Source organism: Rutidosis leptorrhynchoides, chromosome 3, assembly GCF_046630445.1.
Source record: "Rutidosis leptorrhynchoides isolate AG116_Rl617_1_P2 chromosome 3, CSIRO_AGI_Rlap_v1, whole genome shotgun sequence".
Taxonomy (NCBI): Eukaryota; Viridiplantae; Streptophyta; class Magnoliopsida; order Asterales; family Asteraceae; genus Rutidosis; species Rutidosis leptorrhynchoides.
In genome coordinates, this window is record NC_092335.1 from 652,052,232 (window position 1) to 652,064,332 (window position 12,101).

The 12,101-nt window shown below is 34.8% G+C and overlaps 1 protein-coding gene and 1 pseudogene across 1 annotated transcript; both read left to right on the top strand.

Moving 5' to 3' along the window:
• LOC139902495 (vesicle-associated membrane protein 722-like) overlaps positions 1–4,125 on the top strand; it is a 72,900-nt pseudogene extending 68,775 nt beyond the window's left edge.
• A 2,185-nt stretch (positions 4,126–6,310) lies between these two features.
• Positions 6,311–11,512, top strand: LOC139899192 (U4/U6 small nuclear ribonucleoprotein Prp31 homolog). Its single transcript, XM_071882013.1, has 2 exons — positions 6,311–7,323; positions 11,283–11,512. Exons 1-2 carry the CDS (start codon positions 6,311–6,313, stop codon positions 11,428–11,430), a joined length of 1,161 nt encoding a protein of 386 aa, XP_071738114.1. The 3' UTR covers positions 11,431–11,512.
• The last annotated feature ends 589 nt before the right edge of the window (positions 11,513–12,101 follow it).

Genomic DNA, 12,101 nt, shown 5'->3' on the forward strand with positions numbered 1-12,101 from the left:
GGAGCGTTTTGACCAGTTCTTCTTCTCTTGGCGGAAGGCGGAAGAGTTACTAGTGTAGTACCTTGGTGTGATGCAGTAGCTGTTGGAGATAAAGGGAAATTGTTACTTATAAAAGTGTTCCAATACGATTCATAAGATTTCAAAGGTGGCATAATGTATAAAGAGGGGTTTGGATTATAAAATCCACCAGTGCTGGGCCTAAAAGAAAACAAATTCAGGTTTTGGTCTAGTATTTTACATAATTTAGTTCTATCATTCTCATTACCCGAGGCACCACGTTCTCTAGAAGCAATTCGATTCATACCTATGTCCACTTCTTCATCCTCTTCTTCTTCCTCCTCCCTTGCACCATCCTTTTCAGGAATGGGAGTGTCATCAATAATTTTTTGGGTGGTAAACTTAAGTTGTAAATAAGATGATGATCGCATGGCGGTAAGCGGAGTAATTTCTACAAAAGTTTTGAAGTCACAGTGGTTAGTTGGATAAACAAAAGGAAGCATCTTATAAACCATATGTAGCAAAAATAAGCACTTACTCTTTCTCCCAGCAAGAACGCAGGCAAAACCTTGAGAAATATCCCAATCCTGGCTTACAGATGTCAATGATAACATATGTTCTCCATACTTGACATCATTGATTTTTTCAGATTTCAGTTTTTTGAGCAGAGCATTCTCTTTGTTGTTCAACCGTGGAAATGTAACTGATACGAGATGAATGTGTTGACGCCAAACTCGAACAGATGAGTACTCGTTGTCAATTGAATCTTCATTTATAAAAATAAAAGAAGCATGCCAATCATGGGCAGGATGATCAAGTGCAGGTCTTAGAAATCCATCAACCTTGTTGAAAGTAAATCAACCTTTTTCGTGAGAGGCTATACGTACCAAAGAGCAAAAAATTCGAATAGATGGCACTATATTACTCGCATGGCAATACATCTCAAAAATGAGAATTTTTTGAATAGATGTTGGTTCGAATTGACCAACAGCAACTCCATAAAACTTACAGACTTCTAAGAAGAATGGCGTAAACGGCAATCGCAAACAATAATTGAAGAATGAATGACCGTAGACGGCAACCTTGCCCGGACGAGGTGAGCAGGCCCTAACATTAATTGCAGGAATCATTGGATCAAAACCAGCTAATCTAGAAAAGTATCGCAACAGCAGAGCCAAATATTTATCGTTCACTCTACTATGCATAGTGGTAACGTCATGTATTGTCGCCATTAAAGCTTTAAATGAAACAGGAAGTAAAGAATGTATTGATGGTAAATGATGAAGTCTGTAGAAAAAAGCTGTGAAAGTGAAAAATTGATTAGGGTTTTTTGGTGGATAAAAAGGAAAAAGATATAACAGCTGTGATCGGTGGTGATTTTGGGGGTTTTATTTTCAACCACACACGTGTATGGACACGATTAAAAGGCGAGTACATCGAAATGCCTTTTTACAGCTAGAGGCGCGTGAGGTATTATAGCCATGCAAAAAGCAATCATCACAATGTCAGTAAAAATCCGTCTGTCATTAATGCTTGAAATGTTTTCCCGATGCAAATGGAACACGTGAAGACTTGTTTGAGGATGCGTTAACAAAAGTTTAACAACTTAATCATTTTTCAAATGCTTAAGTCATTAAACTGGGGGGACTTAATGGTGTATCCTATCGTATACACGCATAAAGGCACAATAATCGCATGAAATTAGCATCAGAAACACTGAGAATAATAGTTTTGTGAAACTATCCGTTAAGCGTTCTCCGCTGTGCAGGCTACTTCCGTCATGCATAAGCCCTGAGGGACGCCTAGCGCTTAAGCCCTGGCCGGAGAGCGCCACTTCCAGCGCATATTTCGGATCACGAATAACAGAACGTATCATCATCTGACACGTGTCCCCGAACAATCCAGTGGATTTATCACTATAAATAGACCCCTTGGGTCGTCATTTTCTACATTCAGACATTCTGACAACTTGTGAGCAGAGACTTCACCTTTCTCTCTCACATAGTACTTTCTCTCACTAGAAGTCATCCGGCTAACAGCTAAATGCTAAACGGACAACAGATTGATTAAGCCACCCCACAGATTTCCAGATCTGTGTACTGGGTCTGCAGAAATTATTTCCCAAGGGTAAAAATCAATCAGCAACACTCTCCCACCTTTAGCTAGATCACTTCTAGTATTGTGCTAACACATTAAGCCTTACCTCATAAGGAAATATTTTTTAACAATGACAACTGTGAGGTGTTTGATTTCTATTGTTGTTCAGTCTAACTGGACATTATTTCAATTACACATTAATAATGCCTTCCTCTATGGAGATTTACAAGAAGATGTTTATATGCAAATACCAGAGGGATATGTTACTGAGGGGGAGAATAAAGTATGCAAGTTAGTAAAATCATTAAATGGATTAAAACAGGCCCTTAGGAAGTAGAATGAAAAGTTGACTGCTGCACTTGTTGAATATGGTTTTAGTCAAAGTCTAAATGATTACTCTTTGTATGTTAAGAATAGTGATGATGTTTTTGTGGCTTTACTTGTATATGTGGATGATATAGTGCTTACTGGAAATAGTATTCATGAAATAGATAAAGTTAAACATTTTTTAAGTACTAAATTTTTGATTAAGGACCTAGGGAAATTAAAATATTTCCTATGAATTGAGGTTATTGAGTCAAATAAAGGTCCGTGTCTTTCTCAAAGAAAGTATTGTATGGAGTTGTTATCTGACTTTGGTCTTTTAGCTTCAAAACCTGTTTCTACTCCTCTCGAAGCAAATATAGTTATTTCTAATATAGAAAATAGGAGTGAAACTGATCTGCCACTTGTGAGTATAACAGAATATCAAAGGTTAGTTGGTAGATTAATTTATCTTACAATTACAAGGCCTGATATCTCTTATGTTGTGCAGTGTTTGAGTCAATTTATGCATGCACCATTAACTTCTCATCTTAATATTGCTTTGAGATTATTAAGGTATTTGAAACAAGCACTGGGTAATGGGTTGCTATTCTCAAAAAGTAACAATCTAGACTTAACTGCTTTTGTGGATTCAGATTGGGGTAAAACTACATTTGCTACAAAGTCTGTCACAGGATTTGCTATTTATTTTGGTGATAATCTAATTGGTTGAAAAAGTAAAAAGCAAGCTACAATCTCAAGGTCGTCTACTAAGGCAGAATATAGAGCTTTGGGTTCTGTAACTTGTGAATTAATGTGGATTGTTGAAGTGTTACATGATCTTAATTTTTCTAATTTGGTTCCAGCTAAAGTATACTGTGATAACAGATCAGCAATTCTTATTGCTTCCAATCATGTTTTTCATGAAAAAACCAAACATTTCGAGATTGATTTATACTTTATTAGAGAAAAGCTTAGTAAAAAGATTGTTGATGTTGTTAAAATTGATACTTCTGAAAATGTGGCAGACATTTTTACAAAAAGTCTTATCTCAAGACAATTTGCATTTTTGTGTGAAAAGCTTCATATGCAGGACATGTTCCAGGCCTAATTTGAGGGGGAGTGTTGAAGGATCAAATTTGCCAAGTCACATTTCCTTGAAGTATATTTTTTATTCTTTTAATTCTGCAGGGACTATTATGCAATTTGCAGGTGAATGAGTCGGTTATCAAGACTTAGGGTTATAAATATCGTTTATTCTTTTTGTTCTGAATGTAATTTTCACTGTAGTCGTTTTTAGGGTTTCATCATCATCTTCTTCTTCTTCTTCTTTAAAACGATTAAGTCATGGTCATAGGTGTAGGTGTGTATTTTTGTTGTTTATGTATTTGAGATTGCACACAGTTGTGGAAAATCTGTTGAGTTCGTGTCTGTATTTGGAATTGCACACTTTTTGTGGACGATTCTTTTTTCTTCTAAAATAATTGTTTGCTCCTCTAGTTGAAGTGTAGATCTGTGTGTTCTTGTCGATTTCTGTTCAAAATCCATTTAAATGCAAAATCTATTCATTAAATGGGACCATTTGTAAGGTGCTGACCACGGGTCGTAACTTTGCAGGCGCAAGGTTTTAAAACGCAGGGCACACAGTTGAGAATAAAATTGTGGATGGAGAACATGCAGAGAAAATTGATAATTTTATCAATCAGCATGATATTAGAGCGGGTTTGATCCCGAGACCTAGTGGGCCGCCTTGAGCCGTTGTCTCTATACCGCCCGTCAAATCTTCTACTACTCTAATTCAATACCCAAAAACCACAACTACAGAAAAAAAGGGAAGCGGCCGTCGCATGTACCAAACCCCAAAAAAAGAGAATATAGTCAAAATTCTTGTTTGCAGCGTTGAAGATGACTGTTATCGTCGACAAAGTTCTATGCCCAAGTCTTGCTCAAAAAGAAAGCCACGACGTATAAGAAAAGAGAAAAACGCTACGGAAAAGGAATACGCAGTCAAGCAATATGCAACCACATCCGCGAATATCTATCTATTTTGTGCATCAAATAAGAAAAAAAAATTTATTTTTATGCGTTTATTTTGTATTTAGCATTACCTTTCAGTCTGAACTTACGTGATTTCACTGTTCGAATTGCGGGGAAGTGTTAAAGTATAGTTTAGGATTAGGTCCAAGTCTGATTGTGGGCTTGAGTACGTTAGGTTCTATAAATAGAGCTAATATAAATAAGGCTAATATTATCAATGATATTCAGGGGGTATTATCACTGTTTAACATAAAGTATGTTAATGATATTCATATTTAAGTATATTATTAGGATATATATTCATTGATATATTGATTACCGATGGAATGAAATTGTGGTCCTATCATTTAATTTTAAGAAGAAAAAAATAGATTCAACATTAATCAATCAAATTTAGTAGTTAAATCACCTTGTTATTAGTAAAAGTCACTTATGTAACATCTTAGATGAAGGTGCTAAGCAAGTTGGCAAAAAAGTGTGTTTCATTTGAAAACCACTAAACTAAACTCACCTCATTAGACCACTCCCAATCATGACATGCTTCTTTAAAAATACTGACTGCCATATCAGCGACAACTCAACACTTATCCAAAAAGACTGAAAAAAACTAAACGCTACCAACCATCACATACTTCTTCAAAACAAAGTAGGGCTCACTCATTATTTAATAAAAAAAAATAACTACACAAAATACATTTATTAATATTAATATATTAATTAAATTTAATACATTACATAAATTTAAGAATAAAAACATTTATTAAAAAAAATCCGGAGCAGTGTTTTGGCAAAAAAAAGATATTAAACTCAATATTTTTCCTTCACTACTATTTCTCAGATATTTTTTTTTTCTCAGTATTTTGGCTATGTTCTTGTTGTTCCAATTTTATTTTTCTTTTCTGAAATTGTAATTTAGCCAAACAAAATTAAATAGTACGGAGTATGAAATTGAAGTTGACCCCACATTAAGTGCCACATCTCTCGTCTTCACAATTCTTTAGATCGACGAAATTGAATTGTTGCTATAAACAGACGGAAAATGACGTGTTGGCACCAACCGTGTCTTTTACAATTAGAAAATGACGGAGCCTAACGACGGTGTGTTGGGTCCGGTCTTATAGCGAGATTTTTTGAGTTACTACCTCATTAGTAAAAGTTGAGTTTTATAGATTATATAAATAAATATAAATGACTAAATAATTCGCTCTACGTATTGAGAATTTAATTTTACCATTTTTATGTCGTCTCATTTTTATTTTTATTTTTAATTTAATTTATTTTTATTTTTTAATTTCCTACTTATTGGCCGGATGTCCACTCGGAAGCAATCTCTCTATCCGTTGAATAGAGAGAGGTATGACTCCCTCTACTTTTGAGAGTGTTTTCATTCTGAGCGGAGAAATGACTTATCTTTGGGAAATAATTGTTTACATCTCACCTCCTCATACACATTTAGTATTGGATTTTATTGTTGTTGTTTACCAAATAAATATATGACAAGAAAAGTAGCAACAAAAGAACAAATTACGTACGCGAATTATAATTGGATTACAATTCAATCAAATTAAATCGGTTTGTTTTAGATAAGTATTGCTTCTTGGACAATTAAATGGGTTTGTTTTAGATAAGTATTGCTTGTTGGACAATTATAAGGAATTAAGTTTCAAATAAATTGTACTCCGTATATCTTGTTTTCTCTTCTTTCCGAAAACGCCCCTAACCTACCGAATACGCGCAGATAATTAAAAACCTTAACTTTCTTTTTTCTTGCCGAATACGAAAACAAACATAATCCACGAATTTGGTTTTGTTCTTTCCACAAAGACTACATATATATTATTCTGTACCCTTCGAATTCGGCTATAGACTATAGTATATGGCAAATCTCGAAGATTCGTTTCTAGCGGATGTTGAGGATCTTTCCGCCAATGATAACGAAAACTTGGACGCCATGGAAGATGATAATGTTACTGGACATTTGGCAGCTGATATGAAAGCTATGATCAATTACGATGATCTCGATAATGTCTCAAAGCTACAAAAAACACAGAGATATAACGATATCATGAAGAAAATTGAGAATGCTCTTAACAAGGGGTCAGATACAGAGCACCAGCAGCTGATTGCGGAATGTAATGAATTGTCGGTTTTAATAGAAAACGAGATTGTTATTATTTATAATTTCATTCGTGATAATTACCGCCTCAAGTTTCCTGAGCTTGAGTCTATTGTGCGCCGCCCAATTGATTATGCACGTGTGGTGAAGAAGATCGGTAATGAAGTCGACTTAACCCTTGTAGATCTTCAAGGACTGTTACCGTCGGCTACTATTATGGTTATATCTGTTACAGCATCAACTACCAGTGGCAAACCACTTCCTGAGCATGTTCTTGAAAAGACCATTGAGGGATGTGATAGAGTACTTACGCTCGATGAATCAAAGAAGAAAGTATTTGATTTAATTGAAAGTAGAATGGGCTACATTGCACCAAATCTTTCCGCCATTGTTGGGAATGCAGTTGCTGCAAAACTGATTGTGACAGCTGGTGGTTTATCATGTCTAGCAAATATGCCAGCTTGTTATTTTCAGCTGGTGGTTTATCGTGTTGGTTACACTGAGCAATCGTTGGTTATTCGGACTACGCCTCCTGCTCTAAAGGAGCGTGCGTGTCGGCTTTTGGCTGCAAAAGCAAGTCTTGCAGCACGTGTAGATTTAATACGAGGTGATCCATCGGGAAGCCAAGGAAGAAGATATCTTGAAGAAATTTGTAACAAGATTGAAAAGTGGAAACAGCCACATCATGCAAAGCAACCGAAACGACTCCCCGTTTCTGATTTCGAACGTAGGGAGAATAGAGGTGGTCGTGGTCTTCGGAAGATGAAGGAGATGTTAGAAAATAGGGTTGTAAATTGACTGCCGGATTCGTTCTTGAATCGTGTATTCACTTTCTCTATAAATTATTTCGACCCTACGATTGCCTCGGTTGCACGAAATCTTTACAGGGATAAGACAAGAACGCAATCAGTGTTTTTGGCAATGAAATCACTGATCAAATTGTTAGAGAATATGTGTGTGTTTTTTGTTTGTTAAAATGAAAGCAAAAACAAATTCCTATATTTATAGGAAGCGAAAAGGTGCGAGTGAAAGTACGCAACCTTTCAACCAAAGGATGTAACCCTTCAACGAAAAGACGCAACCTTTCGTTCACATCATTTAGGAAATGACATCACTCTTCATGAAATGATGTAACCATTCATGGTTACCTTTCATCAAAAGATGTAATTTCCAATACCTTATTGAATTAACTCGAACGAGCGTGCACTCCGCACTCTCCAAACTCGTCATTAAGCTTAATTCGATAAGCCTTTGCTTTCTAGTAAATCCCAATTAACTAAAATGATTGTTGATAACACTAAAATCACCAACAAATTCCCCCCATTTTAGTGTAATCCTTGATTGACTAAACTAACTAAACAAACAGAACAAACTAATGCATAAATGAAAATGTTTCAGAAATTGAATTTTCACTTAGTATAATATTTACGAGAATTCGAGTATCAGGGTGTTTCAGAAATTGAACCCTTCCACTCATATGAAGACTATAAAATATTATACACATCAGTTTCTTACATATCCCCAAGACAATCTTGACACTATTATAAGCCATGTGTCTCAATCCTTCAGTGAACATATTGGCAGCTAAGTCCAAAGCTCCATTGAAGCGGCAAAACTTCATGTTCACATAGGTAGCTCTTTTAGTCTTGCACCCGCATATGCAATTTTTCAAAAGAACTATTAAGAAGTTAAACTTCAACCTAACTCCACTTACGGGTCTAAACACATACTTTGGGATCATAATATTTATGTGTTTCAATCTTCAGAAAGTAAGCTTACCTCATTGAATTCAGCTCCTAGCGTTGTACTAGAAGGGAATTGGGCGTCTCACTTTGGAAGATTTAATGGACTTCAATCCCACATCATTAGCCCTTGCGCGCGCTTCCTGCTAATGCTTTTGTCAAGTGATTTTGTTAAATTTTGTTGTGACCCAACAAAATTCACATTCATCACAACATTCGTGATCACCTCACGAAACATTATATGTCTAAGCCATAAATATCTAGATTTTCCCTTGTACATTTGACTATATGCCTTAGTCATAAATATCCCAATAACTAGGGATCTAAATGGACATTACTCACATCTTTTCCGACTTTAATCAACTTTCCTTAGTAATCCTTCTATGAAAGGACTTACTAAATTCTTATTCAACCATAAGACACTCGCGAGTATTTATTAATTGATTGATCAGTCATTGTGTATGTCCACTTTTCTATGGCTCACCAATGTAAACTTATCATTTGTACACCCTTGATAATGTATTCCCATTATCCTTGTGCACACATTTATTACCACTACATTGGATGTGAGATTATAATTATAAACTTACCTTAGTCAAACCTCTTCTAAGATCAAGGAGAAATGACCCCAAGTTTTTAGTGTCAATAATCTCAATATTAATTTCTTGATCCAAGATACTTAATCTATACCAAGTGTAAAATTCTACAACTTGTAGATGTATAATCTTGTTGATCGACAGTAAACTCAATACATTCTTAATATGCTTTAAGGATTCATATTGTGATTTGAACAATAATCCATGATTGACTTCTACAAGTATTAAAATACTTAAGCCACATCACAATTCATTATACAAAACCACGCTTAATATTTCCAACATATACGTTATATTGGTCACTTGATGTCATCACATACATCACTCCAATTTTCAAGCATAACAATACCATACGATATTTGTTATCAATTAAGCAATTGTAATCCTCATTTCATATTAAAATTTATTCATTGATCATCAAGCTCTTCTGCAGACACCACTCACATGAAGAACCAACGAATGGATACTTCTTGTTTATTTATTTATTTGGTGCGACAAATCACCCACTTTGCAACCATACATACGAATATATTGGAAATATATACATATGTATACATACTACATATATAAATATACATGTATAAGATATTAGTTGACAGTTATCTTTTCAATGGTTGTGCCTTTTTACCACCAACCATCAAGTAGTCTACCGATTGTTAAAGATTAAACCATTGTGACTCCTTAACAATCACAACCTTTAACAACTCATAACTACCATGTATTAACTGAAAAAAAGAAAATAACTACCATAATCGTTGGTCTAAAAGTCAAACTTAGAACCAAAGACCAAATCCCATACAAAGACATAATCGTTACTGAAAGTCAGACTTTTTATCAAATGTCAACTTGGACATTTAGTCAAGTGGAACGGATTACTTTAGTGAATGAATGGTCCACTTCAAAATGCCATAATAGGAATATTCCATACGTAAAACTTATCCTTAATTTTTTTTTATTCACTAAACAGTTATAACATTTTCCATATTCATATTCATTCTAATAATATTAAACTTATACAAATTCCCAGAACTCTTGATTTGATTCTTAACAAATCAAACACATGTTTAATTTTTTTTTTCTTCTTCATAAATCATGGAAAATAATGGCTTTTATGCAAAATATGATGTGTAACCAACTGACTCAAATCATTTGAAAATTATCTTTGCATTTATATTTGATTCATATCTTCCATTTCATTAAGTCTTTGATGTCGGTTGGTTACCAAGTCAACATGTGAACCAACAAATACAACAATCAAAGCATTCAAAGGAAAAGACCCGCCCCATATCAAATAAAATCATCTTAAGGATTATACATAATTGAAGGATTATTTTCCGATAATAAATAAAGGAAAACTTACATACGCAAGTCAGAATTGACTTGTTAATCCGTTTGTCAAAAGAACATGAGACAGATTGATGCGTGTTCCACATAAATATTGTCATCGGGTCCATACAAAATTCTTCAGAACGTATGATTCTTCAGAACGTATGCTTTTCAAATGGATCCCAATTGATTATAACCGAAAGAAAAAAAAGAAATTGTTTGCAAAAAGTTTCACTGCATTAATTGATGCCATGAATAACATAAATATTCATATTGGTGCACATGACTGTTTGCATCAATTAATTAAGCGTCTCTCACTTCATGGTAATATTTCAACGTTGGACGATTTGCATTAATTTCAACACATCATTGGTTATTCTTTTCTTATACAAATAGTATAAGTGAATATAGGATTCCATTCAATCAACATTATACGGTTCATGACTTTGATGAAAATTCCTTATCTTTCACTCTCCACGATTCCATCGAAGATTTATCCTCACGAAAAATACTTTATAGATTTGTTAGAAAATAGGGTTGTAAATTGACTGCCGGATTCGTTCTTGAATCGTGTATTCACTTTCTCTATAAATTATTTCGACCCTACGATTGCCTCGGTTGCACGAAATCTTTACAGGGATAAGACAAGAACGCAATCAGTGTTTTTGGCAATGAAATCACTGATCAAATTGTTAGAGAATATGTGTGTGTTTTTTGTTTGTTAAAATGAAAGCAAAAACAAATTCCTATATTTATAGGAAGCGAAAAGGTGCGAGTGAAAGTACGCAACCTTTCAACCAAAGGATGTAACCCTTCAACGAAAAGACGCAACCTTTCGTTCACATCATTTAGGAAATGACATCACTCTTCATGAAATGATGTAACCATTCATGGTTACCTTTCATCAAAAGATGTAATTTCCAATACCTTATTGAATTAACTCGAACGAGCGTGCACTCCGCACTCTCCAAACTCGTCATTAAGCTTAATTCGATAAGCCTTTGCTTTATAGTAAATCCCAATTAACTAAAATGATTGTTGATAACATTAAAATCACCAACAGGAGAGACATGCTATAACGGACATGCATAAACTCATGAACAGAATGCAGTTTGGAGAAGCTGGAAATATTGGAAAGTTGAGTGTATCAGTTGGTCGGAGCAAGCTCGCTGCCAAAGTTACCAAAATGTTCAAGCGTAAGCTGCATATCGAGTAGTACGTGGTGGAGCTAATATTCTAATACGCCTTGGCCTAGGAACTGAACTAACCAAGTGATGAAATCGAATACTTAACAAAGTTATTATCGATTTCTCTTTTTGTCAAGGGTCAAGTTACTCATCCAAATTTTTGCATGTATACACTGATATAATGCCTATTTTATTCGTATCTAAGAATAAAATTCTTAGGTTCTCATTAGATTATTTTGATACTACCAACATGAAAAAGGGTTGTTCAATTTTGAATCTACTTTGACATGTAATAAAGATTCCGATATAGATGAAAATGACTTGTTTATGGAGTTTCTAATGCGGGAGATGTTGCCGAATAGAGCATATGAGGGTCGTAGGGCACTTATTTTTATAATCGAACATTTTTTTATTGAACCGCCCGGAGCATTAGAAAATCCAAATCCGACCTTCTTATGCTCTTGGCAACATCTCCTGATCAGTGGTTGTGGTTACAAAACTCCACTAGGTCTTTGGCAATTTCTCAAGAGATTTGTGTTGTGGCGTCCACAATGGATGTTAATCATAGTTGTTAATCAGCCAACTAGTTGGATTTGGGGACTTGACAACCCGTCTAGGCCCAAGATCGTCAAAGTCGCCAGACAACGCAGGTCAACTGGTCAAAATCAGTCAAAATTCTAATTTAGTCGGTTAAAGTTGA

Excerpts from the sequence above, each read along its gene's own strand:
- LOC139899192 (XM_071882013.1), top strand. The coding sequence starts at position 6,311 with ATGGCAAATCTCGAAGATTCGTTTCTAGCGGATGTTGAGGATCTTTCC. Across the intron at positions 7,324-11,282 it reads CTTCGGAAGATGAAGGAGAT|ACATGCTATAACGGACATGC; the intron begins GTTAGAAAATAG and ends CCAACAGGAGAG.